General features: G+C 40.6%; 3 protein-coding genes across 4 annotated transcripts; 2 read left to right on the top strand and 1 right to left on the bottom strand.

Annotated features, from left to right (window-relative positions):
• Window positions 1-1,487: 1,487 nt before the first annotated feature.
• LOC115634743 (transient-receptor-potential-like protein) lies at window positions 1,488-22,423 on the bottom strand. 2 transcript variants are annotated; one of them, XM_030532635.1, is made up of 14 exons: window positions 22,258-22,423; window positions 22,001-22,171; window positions 10,286-10,446; window positions 7,319-7,556; window positions 6,520-6,662; window positions 5,270-5,642; window positions 4,972-5,206; window positions 4,518-4,791; window positions 3,635-4,027; window positions 3,242-3,437; window positions 3,020-3,184; window positions 2,736-2,955; window positions 2,336-2,678; window positions 1,488-2,258 (listed from the first exon to the last, which is right to left on the bottom strand). In XM_030532635.1, the coding sequence occupies exons 4-14, from the start codon at window positions 7,508-7,510 to the stop codon at window positions 1,583-1,585; spliced, it is 3,210 nt and encodes a 1,069-aa protein (XP_030388495.1). In that variant the 5' UTR covers window positions 7,511-7,556; window positions 10,286-10,446; window positions 22,001-22,171; window positions 22,258-22,423; the 3' UTR covers window positions 1,488-1,582. The 2 variants fall into 2 exon arrangements, with proteins under 2 accessions (XP_030388495.1, XP_030388502.1); XM_030532642.1 differs by lacking the exon at window positions 10,286-10,446.
• Window positions 7,991-8,810, top strand: LOC115634767. The gene is made up of 2 exons (XM_030532665.1): window positions 7,991-8,204; window positions 8,294-8,810. Exons 1-2 carry the CDS (start codon window positions 8,150-8,152, stop codon window positions 8,569-8,571), a joined length of 333 nt encoding a protein of 110 aa, XP_030388525.1. The 5' UTR covers window positions 7,991-8,149; the 3' UTR covers window positions 8,572-8,810.
• Window positions 9,319-10,004, top strand: LOC115634758. The gene is made up of 2 exons (XM_030532654.1): window positions 9,319-9,459; window positions 9,518-10,004. Exons 1-2 carry the CDS (start codon window positions 9,345-9,347, stop codon window positions 9,778-9,780), a joined length of 378 nt encoding a protein of 125 aa, XP_030388514.1. The 5' UTR covers window positions 9,319-9,344; the 3' UTR covers window positions 9,781-10,004.
• Window positions 22,424-22,429: the final 6 nt, after the last annotated feature.

The raw sequence follows: 22,429 nt of genomic DNA, 5'->3' as shown, positions 1-22,429 counted from the left end.
ACAACTGCGGGCAAAGCTTGGGCAAGGATTATATTTGTGGCTATAACTTCGACTAGCATTGACCTATCTCAGTGAAAGTTAACATGAGGACTCACTATACAGATGCAAGATTAAGTTTGGTTATTGTAGCACTTACAGGCAGACATACAGACACGCGGACGGGTGCAATTTCCGAACTTTTTATGCCCACAATAACTCAGCTGTGCCATTAGACGATGTCAGTAAATTCGATATTATATTATTAGCGCTTGTTTTACTCAAGCAATGTAATGAAATAATCGGTAAAAATGCAAATAAAATGAATTACACATTTTTTTGTTCTTTTAGATTCCCTCCTGCCTCCCCCTTGTCTCACCAGTGTGCCAGATATCGTCAAAATAAAATGCCGGAAAACGACGTATTTCCCAGCTGATACAGATGGCCTTATTTTAATACCAACACTGTGGCAAGGACGGATACTTACTAGCCTTGTCAACGCATATAGACGTATCTACGTATATATGTATACATATGTACTTGTATATAAAATCAATTGATATGACATCAAATTGAATTTGTAATTCTGCTTTTTACATTTTTGGGTTTTGTTGAGCAGCCGTCGAAACATCGTGACTTTGTCCTTAACGCTTAAAGTAGGGGTTAGTCTCAGCCGACTTGTTTATGCTTGTGTCCTTATAGCTTTTGAAGCTTCCGGCTGCAAAGTAGCGCTTGCCGTAGATAGGCACAGTATATCAAGGGAGAGACACTGAATTCGCCCACAGGGCCGGGGACCTGAATTTACGCACGTTTGACTTGAGAGGCTGTTTAGCAGTTGGGAAGCCAGCCACGCGGAAGGGTCGACGTCGTGTGGTCGCTATGTACATAGCTCCATTTGAATGTCCTTGCAAAGGGCATTATGGCTTCATCATGGTGCTTGTGACATGTAGAAGGCAATATAAGCGATGGTTGTTAAATTTGTTATTTTTATTTAACTACAATTTGTTTGCAGTAAGTAAAAATTGGTAATGAGCGATCGTACTGATCTGCTGAGATCTTTATATATCTCCGATTTGCCATTTCTGCCTTGTGATTAGTAAACTATTGATGGGTCCTTGCTTAATGATGTTAAATAATAATCAGAATGGAAACCTCTCAGTATGTGATCTGGTCCCCTTTTATGATTACATCTATCGTTTCTTACGTTTTTACGAGGAACTAAATCGTCTCATGTGTAGAGTATGCGGTTTTCGGCGCAATTTCAAAAATCATTCCTATATGTTTTTCCTGGTGTTTGCAATTGTGAATTATGTGTAAATAAATATGCGCAATTTGTGTTGAATGTCAATTGAAATTTGTACCTACTCGTACTCTTGGCCCATTTTAATTCGTCAATATATTCATCCTCAAATATTTGAGTTAGCTTTAATTTATACGTGTATATCCCTCTCCACATAAATAATGTAAAATACACATAGGTATATCATATAAATACAAATATAAATACACAGTACACATTTATCAGTTTGCATTGGGGTTTATCAACAAAAGTAAACAGAAATGCTGCTTGCGAATCGAAACGCAGTTGGTCACGCCACCAGCTCATTCAGAGCCTATGTTTATTAGACTCTTCAGCTCGGCTGGTGTCTATAGTTGTTATGGAGCTTGCATCGGACTGATTGTCATTGGCCACGCTGGGGCTACTCTCATCGAGATCCACTACATGTATGTCGAAGGAGTTGGAATTGCCCAGGGGCACGCAAATGCTGTTGTTGCCTTCAAGACGCACAGAGCCGGCGCTTCCCTCCTCCACGGCAAGAGGGGCGTGTGTAGGAAGCATTGGCGCGTTAATAGGCGGCGGCGTCGGTGCCGACTTCTTTGGCGGAGCGCACGGCTTATTGGACCCGGCACATTGTTGCTGCAGCTTTCCAGGGCATAGAGGCAGCTCGCGTGCTTTGCAATTGGGTTCACGCGCTGGTGCACCTGTTGGTTTTGCATAATCCCGATTGGTTGTAGTCGCGGATCCAGGTCTTCTCTTTGTCAGACGTAATTCGGGTGCCGTCAGCGAGCGCGCGTTGCTACTGGCCAGAAAAGGTGCAGCTCTCAGTGGCGGCCTCCAAATTGGCCTGCAACTAGTCTGCAGAATAGGTGTCTGGCGCACGTTAATCTCATCGCTAATTTGATTGAGCAACTCAAGTAGCGTGCTTGTCTTCTCGTCCACAAACTCAATCCGTATCGGCGACTCTCGTCCAGAAGCGCTCGTCGGATTAAGCATAATAAGTCTATGGGACACACAAATAACATTTATTGAATTGAATTTATCTACTTAGAATTGAGGGAATTATCACTGTCTACTAACTTTTTGGCTTCCTCGATTGCTTTCCCCAGATGATGCAAGTTCTTACGACCATCATTAGTGCACCGTCCGATTTGCGAATTCGGCATCGTGCCCTGTAGTGCCACATTCCACTTATGTGTGGTTGACTGTATGAGTACGGTACGTGCCACTCGCTTGAAGCGTTCCTTCGCCGTTTCTTTGGCCGGCTTGGAGGGTACACTCTCTACTTTGATTTCATGCATGTCGCCTTCACCGTTGACATTTCCATAGGAGTCTTGCTCATTGCCGCATGTTTGCACCGGTGCTACTTGGAAGCCTTTCATAAGGCGACGCTCCCAGACCTTCATACGACGCGGTCGAGGGGCTGTAAAAAGGTGACATTGAACTCCGCGCCTTGAGGTTTTAGTTCACCTCGACTTACGTTTCTCCTTCTTGTTGGCCGAAGATACATCCAGCCCACTGTTCTCGAATATCTCGAGCATTTCATAGCGCATGGTGCTAATATCGCTCTTGACCTCGTTGATATCATCTTCAGTCACGGGGTTATCCTCGAACTTGCGATGCATGGCCACCACATAGCGCCAGACCAGTGAACGCATAATGTTGTCATATTTGTTGTACTGCTCCTGCTCTTGTCGTTTCTATGGAGATAAAGTGTGCTTTAGCGCTTCTTCAGGTCGCTGTTTTATTATTGAGTTTACATACCTTTGACCGCTGCCTATCTATGGCCTTGCTGGACTTTCTAAATGCTCTGATTAGCCACTTTACGGACGGCAGTACATTGAAGGGTGGCGGGAGCGTTGAGCTGTCCTCAAAGTAGCTCATCCACAGCTTGGTCCGCGCAAATTTCCACTCAGTGTCCGAATGTGTCTAGCAAGGAAATGGGAATGGTCAGTCCACTATCAACTTAATTGATGGCGCACTTACATCAATCATGGCATACGAGTTGGACATCATTGCAATAAGCAGGTTCAACAGCACAATCACATTGATGACGCTGTACGATCCGAACATGAGGAGACCCCAGAAGCGCGTGTACGATTTGATGCCCGTGAGCTCAAAGTCGTCCAGCCCCACCATGCCAAAACTGGCCCAGAACAGCGACTGCGAGGACTCGAACAGGCTAAGCACAATAAGTAAGATGGCAAAAAAGAAATTAGTGTAATGAGTAGGCAGTTAAGGTCAGAAAGTCCGAGGCCAGCAGCATTAAATGTGCCTTGTCACATGTCGCAATGTAATTAGCTGGCCGGCATAATGACATTGCCGATCCAGAGACGAACTGACCCATTGCCGGGCCAGTGACTCCACAGCTCAACTTACTTTCCAAAGCGCCGCCATTTCATACAGGAGTCACCATGCGATGTCCAGTCCGCCTCTCCTCCGGGCAACACGTAGCACTTGCTCTTCTCCAACGCGGCAAAGTACCACAGCAGTTGATTGAGGCCGCAAGCAAACGCAAACAACACTAGGGTGTATATAAAGAAAAACTTGACGATGTCAATGACCATTCTACCCAATGAGATTTGAAGCGGCCCCAAGTGCGGATTGATGCTGAATAGATGTACCAGCTTCAGCGCAGAGAAGACGTTGGCGGCGGCGAAAAGTCCCTCGGCTATGAGTTGTGGATCAAAGTCATGCCATTTCTCCCGAGGAATGTATGCCATTTGTGGGTTGCTCGCTATCTCCGTAGCCTGTTGTATGTAGGCAAATGCACTATAAGTAAGCAAGTAACTCTCGTTAGATAACACTTATGTGTGTATGCATGTTTTAAATATTTTATATTTAATTAAATTAATGAAATTTTTTTAATTTATAAAATTTTTTTTGTGTGGTGGTACAGGGTATTTAAGAGTTCAGCCCGCTCGACTTTAGCATTCCTTTCTTGTTGTTATATAAATATATAAAGATGAATCAAATTAAAAGATAAGTAAGTAGGTGAAATCAACCTTTCGGTATGCAAGACTGCTGAATCAATCAAATGTTGTTGAACCCTGGGGTTCTTTTACACAAGTGTGTTATATGGAACTAAATCATTGATTGCTTAATACTGAAGCTGACATACTATATTCCTTGTGAGGTTAATTAGCCAATTACTTTTTGTAACAAAAGAGTTATCAGGTATTATCTTTTGGATGGGAAATGTATGGGTTGGCCATTAGTAGGCCAAGACTTTCAATGCGATGCTACTCGCTTAACAACTTACCGCAGACACATAACGCTCACATAAAGACTGTTGCGCAGAAAATCAATAAAGTTCCACATATTTCGCAAATAGCTTTGTATGCCCACAGCAAATATCTCCTGCACCTCCTCCCACATGAAACCAAATACGTATAGCACGACGAGCAGCTCCAACTTGGTGGGCGCCTGTCCACGTTGACGCAGCTCCTGTTCGGCCAGCTCGGCTTTCATGCGCGTCGTGCCAAAGATGCGTATCACATCGTCATCAGCTCGTTGTGACACCAGAATAAGTATAACTAGAAGGTACAGATGTAAATTTGTATACACGCATGTAATCAAATGGCAATAAGTTACATAGCTGTAATTTCAGGGCAACAGTTATGCCCATGCCATATAAACTATTTTTAGGCTGTGTTGCTGTTTTTGTTTGATTCTTGCCTTGTTCAGGTCTTGCGGGATAATTTGGTCGGACTTACATAAGAAGAATAAATAGGACGAGGCATGTATGAGAAACTTCATAAAGGGCTTGCGCATCAATTGTCCCGTGGTACATGAAGGAGCAAACATGTAGATCAAACAGTAGAGGGGGAAGAGAACAGCGACTTGCACAATGCATAAGAATCTATTCATAATGCTCTTTCGCCGAAAGCCAGGAAGTCCATCGTACCAAATGGACGAGAGCAACTGCTGAATATTCGAGTGCGCTACAAACTGTAAGGAGTTGGTATCTAGAAAAGAGTCTGGGGAAATTCTGGAAGTCGTGAGCTCACTTACCTTTTTCTGCTTGTAAGATATTGCCTGTACCAAGCGCGTCAGGCTCATGCGATCCCCTGGCTCATAGGTGGACATTTCTGGATCATAGTTAAGTATTATGGCAAGTTCATTGGAGGTCCGCGTTTGATCTAACAAGTCGACCGCAAATTTTTGGCACTGACCTCGCAGCTCTATGTACTCCGCCTTGCACTCTTGCTCGGTTAGCGACAGATTGCGGAGTTCCCACGATAATTGGAATGCCGTTAAAATAGGATCATGGGAGGTCAGACAAATAAGAGAAGGACTGCAGAGCGCACGATAAATATTGACGCGCGATAGGGAGTGACGAAGCGAATCCTCACTGGAGAGGCGCACGCACTCCTCGCAGCCGCATCTTTGATGGAAGGAAACAAAAATATCCAATTGGAAATTATTTCTCCAATAACTTTTAATTTAATATAATAGTAAATATTTATGTATTAGGTAAAGTTTATGGATGAACATCCTTAGCAGGGAAAGGAAACTTTTGAAGTAAACTTGTACTGTCTACACATATGCAAAATTTGGTGTCCACAACTATGACTTGGTCTACAACTATGGTCTCTGGGATCTAGAAGTTCATACGGAAGAATGGACAGAGAGATAGACATAGCTAAATCGATTCGACTGCTTATGCTGATCAAGGATATGTACACGTAATGGTGCTGGAAATGCTTTTATTCTGAATATTCTAGCCCTTATACTTTCAAAGATAAAAGCGGATAGACGGATCTGTCAGTCCAGACGTGTATGAATTATATATGTACATTTGCAATAAACTAGCACACCATTAAGGTATAGGGTATAATTAATACAACTTTAGCAAGAATATCTTTAAAATATAAGATTTACGGATTCAGCACTAATGAAGGAAAATTGACCAACAAAATTTAAAGCCTATACCAAATTAACCGAAATGGTGCCTTTGGTCTGAAATTTTTAATAATTACATAGATTCTGAGCAATCTGCGTGTATGTGGCAGGAAAGTGGCTCAGACAAAAACAAACCGTGAAAACTACAAGTACAAGAAGTACAGTGAAAATAATTTCTTTTTTGCGCTATTAACTCCGATAACACTTTAAGCCCCAACTTGCAAGCTATGGAAAACCTGTCATAGCAGAAGAGTGTAGGTTGCATTAAAAAAGAAAACAAGTACAAAACGTTTTTATGACCAATAAATACCGAAAATGTTGCGGATGTGTTTTTGTTCTTTGTGCCTTCTCATACTTACCGTATGTCGTGTGGGACGGGGACCGCCGCACCACGATCTAGTAAGATGCGTAGGATTTCAAAGTTATTTTTATGTGCAGCCAGTATTAGAGGTGTTATATCTGGGGGAAACATGGCGGTGTTAATGTCCACTTTTTGCCAGCTCTGGAAATGAAGTTGAAGAATATTACATGTGCTGCCCACTCTTATACGCCTAGTTGCTCAATTCAGTCAACGTCTCTGCAACATTGGCTGCTTAATCAAGCAAAGACCAGAAACCACCCAGTGGGCAACGCAGAGTTACAGCGCTGTCTGCCAATGAATAGGAATACAAGTATATCCACACAATATTATGCTTTATAATGTCTAGTGTGTTAAGCATTTTATTGCACCCTGAGCATATGATTATCATATACTTGTACTATATGTATGTACTTGTATGTATGCATTACAATAGTCATTTTCACGCTCAAACAGCGCCCAATGGATGCCTAATGAAGCGTGCCCGTGCGCATAAATATAAAGCAGGATGCACTCAAACCGACACACAGCTTAATTTGTTACATAACAGATGAATGCTCTGTCTCAGGCTAAAGCTGTTATCATGCTCGCAATCGCTCGAGCTTCTGTCACGAACGTGCCTAACGACATCTAAGTCGACGTTGGCGTTGGCGTCGGCATCGGCGTCCCTTCTTCAACAGCGCAAAACTGATTAAAATCATGTTAACTTCAACTTACAGACTAAGCCCACTCAAATAACCCCACCCCATTTAAAGATGTGGGATGTGGGCCAAAAATTAGCTTGGCTCAGCAAAACTTACATACAGCTCTCCTTCTTTGTAGATGAGTTCCTCATGTTCGAGCAGTAGCTCCACAGCTTCAACGAATTCCGCATTGATGGCGTGCAGCAACGCATCCTTTGTCTCGATGCCCATCACAACAAGCAGCTCTACCATCTCCAAGTTCTCGTTGTCAATAGCCAGAGTGAGAGCCCGTCTGCCTAGCGGGTCCATACAGTTGATGTTGATGTGATGGCGTCGCAGCGCCTTCTGTAGTATTCTGGAAATTTTTTTTTAAGTTGTGTCCTTATTAACGCTACAAGTCAAGTAATTAAAACAAATGCAGCACCCTCACAGAAACATTTGAGAAAAAGTCAACAACTTTTACTCGCTCTTTCAATTCGGGCACAAAAAGTTTATAATTACATGCGACCTCTGCCCCTGATACATAAAGTTTGCCAATCAATCGAGTGCCAAAAAGGCACTCAAAATTTGTGGCCATTGGCAAAAAGTTCATTTCTATTTTGGTTAATGTTACAGCTCAGTAGCCTGGGCACTTAAAATTTGAATTTTCAGTAATGCACAAATGGAACAACAGATTTGTGTTGGTCAACACGACTCCTTTGGTTATACACAAAAATCTTGATCTAGTAGCCCATGCCGGTCAGCTGTCAAAACGCAATGAGTGCTGACTTAAAATGATTAACTTGTAAAACTCATTTCCCAGTCGTTCGTCAACGTAAATTGTTGTAAAAAATTCAAAGAAAATAATAAATAAACTACATATATTTAACAAAAAACTTACACCACAAGAAACGTTCTCTTTTGGCAGTTAAATTTCTTGTAAGCTATTTCAAAATCAATAACGGAAAAATGAATGCGACCGAGGGACAGAGCCTAGTCATTAAGATGGCGCAGAAGAACAAGGGTGAGTGTTGCCAGTACTCGCATTATGTGTGTGAGTGTGTGTGAGTGAGTGTTCGGGACTTGCTAAACATTTTATCTAACCTTGACCAGAGACTCAAACTGTGAAGCTGGGCGGATGGTTCGGCGCGCCCTTTCAAGCAGCAAGCTACACCAGCCTCATCCCCCAAACGACGTGTCAATTCTACATGGACCGTGAGGAGGAGCTCTACCGTCGTGCCTGCCAGATGAAGGGCATACACGTGCAGCGCGGTGACGAGCTGCGGGAGGACGAGGACCCAGGCTCCGATGGGGAGCCCTCAAAGGTTATCTATCGCTATACTTTGGACGAGATGAAAAGCTACAATCCATATCGTTTTATAAACTTTTAAGACGAGTAATCGCGGTTGCCGCGAACAACACACTCAAATCCAAGGACAGTTGTTTCTTAATCTTAGTTTTTATTGGGTTTCCGACCACGACAGAAACCCTTTCACAATACATACACTAAAAGAGCAGCGAAGGAAAGCTTTGGTAATATGCAAACTTCAATATTGATATACACACATAATGCATGTTCATGTTCAGACAAACAGACACTCCAATTAAAAAGCTTTTACTCCAGACAAAAGTTTCCCTAAGATAGTTTGGGGTTTTGTTTTTTCTTCTGTCATTTCCGAACTAGTAATGAGCAACGTTCTGTTATCGATTGATACAATATCAAGGAATGTTAGACAACGAACATTTAAAACGAAATTGGAATAAATGCGTTTATAGTCATTTCAAAAATGTGGAATTTGTTTATTGAATTGAATAATTCGAAAAACTCAGACAACTAAGTATCGAAATCCTTAAATGTGACGACCGTAGATCGACTACAGTAGCCTGGAGTCGATATAATACCTAAACATCTGGTGCTTTCACGTGAGTTTCTCAAGGCAGCTATTAAATTTCATCATGTACACGGATGATACGGCTTTTGAGGCAACAGCTTCAGATATTAAACTACAATTTCTCAAAGGATCGATCAGTCATATAAGATAGACAATAGGTATTTTCCTGGTATTTAAATTCCATTGAAATAGCTGTCAGTCTCTATTTACATTCACAAACAATCACGCTCTCAGTGCTTTGGCTTTGAAAACAAACGTTGGGTGTAGACAAAATGGATCGTTTGCTTTTTTCCAAGTATAAGACCTTTACACAAAGCATATCGCCCTTCCCATCAGGGCGATTACTATCAAAGAACATCACGTATGCGCCCCAATACATTACAATTGGTATGCAGCTTTTAAGGACTTCTTGGCATTCTGTAATATTTGCTTGTTTCCCAATCAGCGACAGAGTTTAATGAAAATCACTTGGAAGAAGAGAATGACGATGAGGGAATAGACTTTCGGTTCGACCCTCCCGATGACGAAGGAAATTCTTTTGGTGAACTTCCAAGGCACTGGGATGATGGCTTCTTTGAAAACGATCCAGCTTGCCTGGAAGTGGTGCGGGTTGTGTCTTTTTATTGTTACTTTCCAAAGGATTCGTTAGGAAACGGCATCAGTATTCAGTTCAAGAATGTTGGAATTACTTATGCGCCAGGGGACTAGCTAATCCAATGCATATGAATAGTCAGTAGCCGTGTAGAAGGCCAGTTTTGGAATCCTTTGCTCCGTTGGCTATAGCCGTCGTTCCTCAAGAGAATAAGAATAATTTTTTGTTTCAGTTTTTCATTTTTTCATGCGTTGCTGTCAACTCACTTAAGTATTCATTGTAAAAACCAAATTAATTGTATATTTATTAAAATTGGCTTTAAAGCTCGGCAAACAAGCAACTTGCTGTGCCCATAATTGAAGCCGCCAGACCGACAGGCCGACAGCCCTCGCATTCAAGTCGAGTAGGCGGATGTGTATAGGATTTATATACTGCCTTCTCATGCTATGGGCTCCGATATCAGCATACAGCCAATCGACACCTTCACTCCCCAGGCGTGCGTCATTTAAAAAAGCGCAAAAACCGCAACGCCACTTTATAAGTCTGCCTGTCGTCCACCCATGCACGTGTCCTTGTTGTTGTTGTTGCTGTTGTTGTTGTTGTTCTTGTTGTAGTACTCACCTGCGCACATTTGGAATATCGCCACGCTCGACAGCCAGCAGAAATTTCTTCTCCTCGAGCAGCAAAGGTTGTGGTAATCCCAGCGGCACACAACCACCCACCGTTTTAGGGGCACCGGCTCCAGCTGCAATGCCGCCATTAGCTCCAGGGGTGGGCGCAACCTGCGCATACATATAAACAAGTATGTGTGTACGGATGTATTTATGTATGTATGTATGTAATTTTAGTTGTTTTCCCCGTTGTAAAAAAGGCGTCAGTAGGCATTTTTTCAATGCGCGCCGCCGCGTGTGAAAAAAACGCAAGTAAGTGGAATTGCAAATGAATAAAAAATAAACAAAATATACACATAAGCGCTCACACATACTCGTTTACTCGAAAATTATGTGCAAAGCGCGCTTAAGTGGTGCGCAGTTGTTGTTCCTTTTGGTTTATCTGCGATACTTAAATCGCAGGCAAATTAAATGCGCCGCCGTAAGAAGAGTTTACGTTAAGCTGCCTCGATTGCTTTGTCGGGTGATGATAGACTCGCATAGGAAGTACTACACGCAAGGCAACAAGAACTGAGCCAATCCTATACACTCGGACTACTATAACTTCACATACATACATACTCGTGCTATATGTAAAAAGCATAGGGCGGAAAGTTTTCGATCAGTGTCCGGTCGGGTTTTCATACTTACGCCCACTCGTACTTTTTTCTTCTTGTGATGCATGTTTATTACAGTGTCAAATGCCTGATAATTCTTTTGACAAAAAGTAGTTGGGTCGTCTAATTTATGTATGTGGGTAAGAATACTATGGATTCCAGTTTTCCCAAACTTGTTCAACACTTTTTGCTCACGCGCTGCTGCCCATGTAGACACCGTTGGGTTCATACACTATAGCACTTTTTCGCAGTCAAATGTCATAGGACTTACGGGTACACATACAAGTGCACATAAGTACAATGCACACAGACGCCTACACACAATCCACAAGCTTAACTAAAGCTCAAACACTAAGCCAGCAGATGCAACAAAAGTTGATTATGTGGCCCGAAGTTATTTATGTATTTATTTTATTTTTTGCTCTTCTGTTTGGTTCGAAAAAGCCACGGCTTAAGCTGTTTATAAGTTTTGGTGCGTCCAAGCCTTTTTTAAAATGATTTTTCACACACTGCAGGGTAATTTACACATTTAACTCTGCACAGTTGTTAAGCTGCAAGTAGAATGAATAGGAGTTGCTTTTAATACACTTGCCACTAGTAGATGTGCAGTAGAGATTCTCCAACCTCTGCAACACCAAGCGATCCATGGAACATTACACTACACTACACAGCAATACTGAGCTCGCCACTACGAGCACACACAATACAACGTCCCGCTGCTTCCTAGCAAACGAAATGTTCAGAATTTTCGTAATCGCCGCCTCGATGCACTTTTGGCAAACACAGTTGCTCACATATTGCATATTTGAGTTCAATCACATTTTGTTTTCAATTGCTCTTCTAATTCCCCAGAATGTACAAGTATACACTCTTATTTACTTTTTATTTTCACAAAGTGCACTTCCCCGTGCCTTGAAGCTGGCACATTCGCGTATATATAATAAGAGCACCACGTCACTTGTAATTTTTATAATTTTCACAGTTTTTGCCAATGTTATTTTTATTGAACGTTTATTTATTTGCTCTATATCATTTCAGCCATGGAGAGTAATATCTTTACTTATGTAGATTGCGTGAGAGCCTAGTGCTGAAGAGCATTGAGGAGAACAATAATAAAAATGGAATGCCTGCTTTAAATTCATAAAAAGCGCAAACGTTCTATGAATCGTTTTTGGCTGTTAAAAAGTGTGCTTGTTCCTGTCGTCCTTGTCGTCCTCGTCGTCGGTGGGGCTATTGTGCAGGAACAAAAGACCGCTGCCCATTGCTTTGTTTAATTAACTTAATAGAATTATAAGTGTGCTGATACAGTTTTTGCTGTTTTTTGCGAGTCATAAAAATGTCACAATAAATTCCATTTATCTGCTGTCCTTGTGCGATAAGCATGGCGGGATGAGTATGGCTGCCTGGCAAGAGTTACAATCGAGTGGGGGCAACTGGACGAGTACGGATATTTAAAACGGTAATTGCTGTTGAAAATTTGATGATATACTCGCAGCAGCTATGTGCATACTGCTACTTATATATGTACAAGCATGAGTCTAGGCACAAGCTGATGATGCAATCGAATGAGTTTCTGTGGACCATTGCGGCGTCGGCAAATGCCACGCCCTCAGCGCAAAAGAAAAAGAAGTGTGTAAACTGCCTTCGGCGACTGTTCTGCAAGCACGTGGCATAATTCATTTTTGGCTGCTAATCCGGGGCAGTTAAGCCACTTACGTTCTCCTGCATTCTGCCTGCACATAAAAAGGTGTGCAATTGTTCAGCTTTGCCAAACAATGGTGGAACTTTCATATGTGGCTTGTCAAGGATCTGCTCATACTGCTCGTACTTTTCACTTATCACTTCAACAATAGGGCTGCAGCTTTTTAGCTTTTATATACCCACATATGTATTTATAAACACGCGTGCACTCGCTTCAAACACAGAACAGAATAGAAGGAGCTTGCCTCACGACACGCGTTGGCACAATGCTATTGACGAGCCGCGTGCTACAAGCCGCTTGTTCGACTGCGACTTGCGAATTTCCCCGTTGCGATATGTTTGTGGGCACGTCGATGCCGCCACACGGAAATTTATACCTTTCCCGAGGGCCGTCCAACTAATTTAATTAGACTAAAATGTCAAATATTTGCCCAATAGACGGCCATAGCATAGTTCTGTGAAGGTCAGGGCTGAACCTACTCATGTGAGTTTGTGTTCACGTATATGGGAGTTGACTGTGTGCGGGGGTGTTATGAACTGCAGTCGAAGTTCAATAGCCAACGGCGTCGGCATCGGCATTACCTTGCCGGGGGTCATGTGGCAGCCAGACAGACCCAGACTTATCAACAAGTTGCACATGTTGTTGTTGGTACTGTTGTTCGCAGTAAGGCGATTAGGCCGCTACACGCCTGATGCCGTTGGCGCCTTCAACAGCCTGAAAACAATTCAATTACAACTAATTTTCTGTTATTTCATTTGCGTGCTTCTTTTCTTCTTAAACCTGGACTTCTCCCTAAAATATGTATAGGACAAAATATTACGCACATTTTTGTTGCTAAAAGAAACAGTAAATAAAGAAAAGTATCCGAATGTGGAAACGATACATTAGAATGTCGGAATATAGATACTTAGATATTTACATAAAGTATAAGAGTGACAAGACCATTCGTATGTCCATCTGCATGCCAGTCCGTATGTCCGTCAGTCCGTTCGTATCCACAATATTTGAGCCATAACCGCTAGTTTTACAAAATCTGTTACACTCAGAGATACCAACAATTTGGTAAATCGCCATAAAAAACACAAAAGACCAGCTTTTGCAAATTTGCATTCTATAAACAAATGTTTTATGCCCTGGAAATTATGGAAATATTTCTTATTATCATAAATATGTTTTTCCAATCGATATATATGATCAAGTTTAAAATATTTTCTCTAATGATTAAATTTCCCTCAGAAACAAATAAAAACCAAATAACCAATAACCAAATATTTGGAGTTATTGTCTCTTTGCGACGATAGCATGTGGCTGTTTGTTTCAGGCCATGGCCATTACCGATGTACATATAGGAGTATTAAACTATTGCAGGAGCTCTCGCTATTTTGTGAATGACCTATTTTCAATTTGCATACTAGGGACACAAAAAAACGGCCGTATAAACCGACCACATGGCTGGTTCTCGAAAGAGTGAGAGAAATTTACAGTTGGTTGTTTATACAGGTTATTTATACAATCATATAGCTATATCCTTGATCAGCATGACAAGACAAGTCAATTAAGCCAAGTCTGTTCATCTGTCCGTCCGTCCGTATGAAAACCTAGATCTCAGAGAATTTTTTCCTTATTATTAATGGTTTTCCATGCCTCCCGAAATTCTTGAAATTATTTAAACAAATTTGGCAATTACTTTCAGTTAGTGCACATATATTTCAGATATTCCATATTTTATTGTGATAGGTCAGTTTTACAGAGAGTTTTAGCCATAAATGCCTAATATACCCTTCTTATCCATCGGACACGGGGTATACATATATTGGTTTTAACAGAAATTTCAAAAAAGGCTATTTCTTGCTCATTAGTGATCGGTATGACAGGTTTGCGCTTTATTTTACTCGATGTGTTTTGTATAAGTAAAGTAGACTTTAGAAAAATTGAATGGGTTTATCAGGTCTTGATATTGATGTGGTCAGTTCGCTGTCCATTCTCTTTGGACCATTTTTATAAGGCTGTCAGATGCAGCGTGTTCAATTTGATTTGAAATATGCGTGTCTGTGTTTGACAATCTGCCAATTTGGGCGTATTGCATGCCATTTAGGTACTTGACTATGTCTAGAGCAGCCACTTGAAGTTACAAATCCAAAAATACCATCAAATCAAAACGAATGGTACGTGCAGCGCGCCGCCAGCAGCACACAAACACAAAACAAACAAAATTAAATCAAAAATCTTAAACTGGTTTTTGATGAAAGGGCGCACCGCAGAGCGATAGATAACGGTGGAAAGGGTCTGGTTCTTCCGGTACATGGCCGCCCGTGCAGAAAAAGCCAAAGTCAAGGAAGCAAGCTGAGGAAGGAGGCAGCTGGAAAAGGAGTAAGTTTAAGCAGCACATAGCAACGCGTGCACGCAAACATTTCAGCACGTAAACTCATTTGGACCACATACACGCTTGCACTTACATTTTACACATACATATACATGTACCATATACTATATACACACATACAAATGTGGGCAAGGACGCACAGGTAAAGCATGTTTGATGGTTGCGTGTGTCTTTTATCGTGGGCGCACGGAGCACCGATCCAGCAAGCCGTCAAACAAATGAATTGACTTTACCAGTTGAAAATGCTCCACTTTCTGATGCTGATGCTGTTGCTTCTCCATGCCAGCCCATGGCAAGCAGGAGCCCGCAAGCTTTGCAGCTCAGGGTCGCGGCGAAGTGCCTTTAAAGCTGCACATGGTATTGCACATGGCCACAGAACGTCCTGTTCATTGTTCATTGCATGCGCTGTGTGCCATGGCGGAAATAAGATTTCGTTTGGGAAAGGAAGTGCGCCATGTTGAAATCGCGGATCTGAGTGTGTGTGTGTGTGTGTGTGTGCATAGTATAAGCCATAAGCAGTCTCCTATGCAAACACAAACAGAGACTAAGTAGTATAGTGGCATGGCGACACACATTGCACATGTGATATATTTTCATAACGTACCCTATTTTCCCAAGCGTCACACAGTGGATAAAGTAAAGCACACTATTACAAAGAGATGGGATGTTCTTAGCATTGTTTTTGTTTACTTGTCGATGTTGCATCTACGAAAATTGAAAGCTGCGTATAGATAAAATCGAAATTAGAGATATTTTAAAAGTACGAATATCTAACCAGTGGGATAAGCAGCACCAAAGGTCACATAATAAAAGAGTAGAATGCTTTTCACTGACCTGTTGTAAACAGAGTTATGTTTACTATTAGAGATGTTATTGTGACCATGTTATGAATAACTAAAACATGATTTGAGAAATCCAAAAGAGCAGTCAGTCAAAGCAAATAACATACTTATGCTTTTTTGTAAAGTTTGCAAAGAAGACTCAATAATAACATTAAGTGCTTTATAGCTCAAAAATCTATGCCGTATACATAAGTAGGCATGGAAAACCACACTGAATGTTTATATATATGTACTCCTAATCTATATTATTAGATGAGTCATATAGTCATATCCGGAAGTACAAAAGCTATAAAATTCATGTTTTCAATACACGTTCTTCTATGGCCTCTGAGGCTGTCCTAGCTCTAATCTCTTCTTTCCCCCTTTACTTTCTTTTATCTTTCCTAGATGCACAACTAACTACGCTTTACACAATTATTTTCCGGGCTTTTTTAAAAATTATATTGATCTCACTGACTATCAGAGAGATAATCTCTCTCTCTCTCTTTTTCTATAGCCGGGCTGGCAATTAATTAGCTATTATAATATTTTTATTGAAATACACTGTTATTTATTTAATTCTTTTTCAGTTTGGAAATTTGTTTTAAAATTTGTATAATTATTCTACGCGTACATATTTTTGTTTTTTTTTTTCTCAAATTTGGAAGCTCTAAATAAAGTTATTAGTGAAAAATAATAAGGACACATCACAATGTTTCAAAATTAAATAGGTAAAGAAAAAAATATTTCTTTTCATTAAAAATATTCGTGAAATTCGACTTATTTATTAAAACAAAATATTCAATTAAATTAAGTTAGTGCATTACAATAATGTTCAACAGTTTTTTAATTACGACATAATTTCTACCACAATCAAATATAGGACCGTTTCAGCAAGACAACAACTCGAAATACACCTTTAAGAGCGTAAAGAATTTGTTTCGATTCTCCAATATTAATATGGAGTGGATTTCACAAGCGACGGGCCATGATAGAACGAACATATTTTAATAAATGTAAAGAAGGGAGTGTGGGATACAGGGCCACTTATTTCCAAATAGTTGTGACAAGCAGCGGGAGATATTTTGTAGAAGTTATGTCGCTATGCCCCTATTTTCAATATTCAATATTTTGTTACAAAACTTTTTATCTTAAAATCAGCCAGACATATTCGACAAAAGGCAACACAATGTCACTTAGTCTATTACAATAAGGTATTCAATCCCAACATTGTCTACTTAATTTGATATTTGAGACATTGACAAGTAAACCATCAACAAAACCAAAATTGAGCCCCTCCACGTTTGACAGTTTTTTACGAAAATGCTGTGTTCAATGGTCTTCAGACACGTTAGCTGTTTCAATCAGATTAAGAGAGATTGCAAGCACAGGATATTACGTCATTTCTTTAGAGGCTACTAGACATGCTTCTCAGCGAACACTACCTCCGTAACAACATCTTGTTTTGATAGGTTACAAATCCTAAATTGTATTTATCATTTCATAATAGCGGACAACTTTTTGGTTTTTAAAAACCAGCATAACGGTTCTTTATTGGCATTCTGGCCACCTTTACAGCACTTGATGTAATTGCGCATATTCTATTAAACCCTTCCATTTGGAGCAGATAAGTGGTTTAACTTGTTCAATGCAAGTGTCCTTATTATTTTTCGCATAGCTGTATCGTTCTTCGCAAGAGGAACATCCTCATTTAGGTAATCTACATTGTAGACAACCACCTTTGTTTTCAATAAAGTAATATAAATAATAGTAAATACGATTATATCGAGTGACAAAGGAAACATAAAAGGGAATGACAGACGCTGTCTCTTATCAAAGGGTAACTAAATTTAATTAACAGCTTGGCTGTTTTCGCAACAAACTTTACAAAGCGTTGTAACCGATCATTCCAGCTTTCTATGTGCTAGATACCCACTGTGCGTCAGCATCCTTTGTACGACGAATCATGGCAATGCAATGTGGAGAGAGATAGAGAGAAACAGATGCGAATGTGTGCGTGCTGAGGTGGGAGTGTGTTTGTTCGGGGTGAGGTAAATAAAATTACATTCAATATTTTTCTTGCTCTGCGTTTTTTGATGAGATTTTGCGTTGCATTAAATTTATGACGGCCACGGAACTGCATTCCCGTGGTTTATACTACGTTATACGCGATATGCAGTTATTGACATCTATAAATAGCTTTACAAGCGCAAAAATAAACAAAGCATACTTTAGTGCGCAAATATATTATTCATTTCTCTTTCTCTCTGTTCTCTCATTTTCCTTTCCCCCTCTCTGTACTTAACTGGCCACCAATTGTGCGGCTATGTCAGCAATTTGTTGGCTGTCTGCTACTTGGGCGGGAGCGCCATCCTCTTGTCTATGATTTAAAGTTCATGGATCTCTGTGTCTGTAAATGTGAATGTGCGGCTATCGCTAACGTCATCGGCATCGGCATCAGCATCCAACTGGCGGCCACTTGTAATGGCATGTGCGCAATATTTTAAATATTCATTTGCATTTCTCGCTCTTCTACACAATGCAGTGTAAGTGTATGTGTGCGTATAATGGCAGTGCACCGTAGAAAAGAGCCGCAATTTTAATCAATCTGCCCTTTAAAATCTGAATGAATTTAATAAAACAAATAAACAAAATTGTTTGTTTTGTCTGTGCAACAGCTAAGGGCGAACGTACAACAATCAACAAACAACGTGCACAAAATTCACACAGCAAATCCTTGTGGTGAAATAAATTTTCTGCAATTTATGGCAGCAGTAGCAGCAACAATAACAGGAAGAGCTTAGGTGTGGGCGCTAACGTACGTGCCGAGAAACAACTTCAAATACTGCTAAAAAGGATTAGAAAGTCAAGTCGCTGCCTCGTCCTTCCTTCATTTATGCCTTGAGCACGTGCCAGACCGACGACTCAGCTGGAAAAGGGATTTAAAGCGCAATCAAATTTAATTGTTTTGCGGTCAGCCGCAAAGAGTTGAGTTTATGAACATTTATATTGTTATACTTGCATATAAATACACATACCCATATAAACGTATGAGTATGCCAATTAAAATAATTCATCTGCGAAGCCATTCAAGCACAAGTCTGGGATAGTTGACGCACCAATCTAAAAAATAACAAGCTGCTATAAATACCTACACCTGCGCATTTTTGTTTACGTGGGCATCTGTACAATTAGACTTGTAAACAAGACGCGCCGGAAGTGGCCCATATTAATCAGAAATAGGTAAAAGAACGTCATCAGGAGCAAGACCAATTGCTTTGGGATTTGAGCAATCAGTTTGCCGTGCTACATCACCGTCACCGTCTTTGTATCACTCTTTCACAAGTTCAAGCAACAAGGTCTGCAGCAACAGATCTCTTTAAAATGCTCATGCTTCATGCAACGCCTACATTGATTTCTGTCTGTCAACGCACGCCGTAAAGGCCAAATGCCATAATAAAGAAAGCTCATTATGTAAATATATATGCATAGAGAGCGCCAGCCAGCAGCAACTAATGTGTTATGTGTATGAGAATTGTCATAAACTGGGCGGGCTGTTGACATGCGGCAGCGTTGACGCCAACACCAAGAACGCACCCGCAGTCAACGACACGACATCGACCTTAGAGCGCCTCACATTCCAACCGCAGCAGATATTTCCATATAGCATGTAATTAAACTGAAGCGAAATGTGTGTGTTTGTTGTTAAAATTAAATTATTTATAATGCTACTTATATGCTATATGTCTGCATTTTTTGCATATTTCCCATTTCCCATTAATGACCCAGAAAACGTTAATTGCGCCCAAGCCAAGCAAAACACAAAGATGAAAGGCAAACACAAATTAGCTGCGATAGATAAATCGCTATGGGGGTTGTTGGGAATATGTAGTTGAGCTAGAAATTTACGCACACACTGATTTAAGCAAGGCCGTTTGTTGTTTAAATTAAACGATATTGTGCCGAAAAGTGGCACAAAATTCTTTGGGCCAAAACATTTTACCAACTGGATTTTCTACACCAAAAATATTAATGTAACACGAGGGTAGTCCGAAATTTTTCTAGTTTTTATATTTTCCACCAACACCTCATGACAAAACACATGATTGAACACTTCAAGGATATATAATTTAATAATTGTCCTACCTAGGATAGATCATAAATAAAGATATAAGAGATAAACAAGTAGAGAAGCTAAATTCGGGTATCCCGACTTTGATATACTCTGTACATGTATGTGTCTGTGTATGTCTCGTGTGCCTGAGCAAAGCAGTAACAACAACAACAGCTGTGGGCACTGCCTGGTCTTATGTACATATATGCCTATAACTTCGTATCATTATCAAACTTGGCGAAATACGGGAGTTATGGATTGCGGTGGAGAGGGGGAAGGGAGGGAAATTCCAAAATACACATTTTCTGCATATTCATAAAAGGCATCTGGGACTAAAATTTGGTGTTCCTAGGTCTTATAGTCTCCGAGATATAGGCGATTATACGAATGGAAAATCGGGAAAATCCCCATATGGGGGAAGTGGGGAGAAAATCAAAAAAAATAAAACAAACTTGCGCAGCGCACAGACATAAGGCATATTTGTGCAAAATTTGGTGACTCTAGCTCTTATACTTGTAGTCTATGAGATCCATGTGTTCATACGGACGGATAGACAGACAGGGCTAGATCGACTCGACTTGTCACGCTGATCAAGAATATATATACTTTGTGGGGTCTGCCACGCCTCCTTCTGCCTGTTATATTTTTCAGCTCGCGCAAACCTAATATACTCTTGTACATTTCATGTACAGAGTATAATAAATTTTCTGTACCAAAAAGGTACAAAAGTATATTATATTCAGCATGACACGACGACTTGATGTAGACAGAAGGATGCCTTATGTGTGTACGCAGCACGAGTTGGTTTTATAATTAAAGACCGTGGTGACGAATTAATCACGGCTGGGGCAAGCAAAGGGGAAATTTGAAAGGAATATCCTGACGGAAAATCCCCTATAGGGGAAGAATGCTCAACTCTCTACTGCACACATGCTTACATGAAAGTATGTAATAATTAAATTAAATAAATTTATTAACTTAAACAATTAAATTTAAAAGAAAAATTTTGTACATCTTTGTGCGAATAAGTACAGGGTATTCAAATATTAGTCCCGCTCGACCTTAGTATTCCATTTTGGTTAACTCGTACACCCCACCAATACCCCACAACCCTATTCTCTCCCATTATCTTTTCACAATCCCATATACTTATGCTAGCTCATGATACTAAACTTTTTGTATCGAACTCTTCATTATAATTGTGCATCTTAATGCTTGGTTGACTATAAGCAGCCGAACTCTAAACGTAAGCTCTTATAACTAGGCCTCTTTTATCAAATTATACTGACGATTGACAATTTACCACAGCCACTTACATACACGTATCTCTTTGAATGGTTATGCAATCAAAGTAAGATGAATAGCTGAGATCACCAAGATGTCTGCAGACCACCATTGCCGTCAGAAAGCGGCACGTTGGGTGCCACGTTTGCTCACTTTCGATCAAGTGCGCCAGTTGCCATGGGAAAAATCTATGAATCACGTAGAGAGATTAAATTGAAACGACTACGAACCAGCTGGCTAAAAACTTAGTAACTTAGTTTCGTTCGTAGATGCTCCATTTTCGGACTGTGGAATAAAATGCTCTGGTTCAACGCCGCTAGATTTATGGTGCTAAGCTACTCCCTTCTGTAGCCATAGATTCATAGACGGAATTATTAGCTAAAGTACACGGATGCGAAGTTGATCCTGAATCGATTTTGAATCCGAATATAGTAATTCAACTTGCATTTGTCTTTGCCAAAATGCAATCTGGCTTTGTCAAAATGCTAGAGTACCCGAATCAGCATTTTATGCAGTTTCCTTCCGATTTTTCCATTAAGACTATGTTGTCGAAATAGCCCATGCTGCCGAAGGCATTTGGAAATAAGATCCTAATGCATGTTCAAATTTCAAAGCGCTAATAATATCTTAGCCTTATACGCACCCATACATACGCATATATTGCTTGAAACAATGCTGAATTCTTGTCAACCATCAGTTGTTGGTACGCTAAATCTATTAAGCATTAATTGACCCAACTCCGATTAAATCCATCAAAGTACTTACAGCTGGAATGCCAATGGTTCTGTTTGTAGCCACAAATGCGGATGGAACTGACGGCTATGGTCGGAGTTGCTCAGTCAGTGTCAATACATCAATCCACAGAAGGTGTCGGCGGCTGAACATTATTGAAAGTACTACGAACTTAAACTCATCACAGATTTCATGCTAATGCCGCTATTGGTAACAAAAACGCTCTCGAGGATTAGACTTTATGGAATTAAGTGCGCGACCGCTGTGAAGGACGTGTGTAGGTGACTTACCCCACAGTAATGGTGCATGGTGGAGGCATTGGCTGCGGGAATGTCGGCCTCCGGAGCAACTACCAACCTGCTCGTTATTGCAAAGAAAGCTTTCCAACTGAAAAGATTGTGCTCGTTTCGCCTTTGTTTACGGTTCTTTCTCTGCTCTTACATACTGGCATGAAAATTTTGT

Source organism: Scaptodrosophila lebanonensis, unplaced genomic scaffold, assembly GCF_003285725.1.
Source record: "Scaptodrosophila lebanonensis strain 11010-0011.00,11010-0021.00 unplaced genomic scaffold, SlebRS2 tig00000001-arrow-pilon, whole genome shotgun sequence".
NCBI lineage: Eukaryota > Metazoa > Arthropoda > Insecta > Diptera > Drosophilidae > Scaptodrosophila > Scaptodrosophila lebanonensis.
The sequence above is the reverse complement of the archived record's forward strand: the minus strand, read 5'-3'. Positions and strand labels throughout refer to the sequence as shown.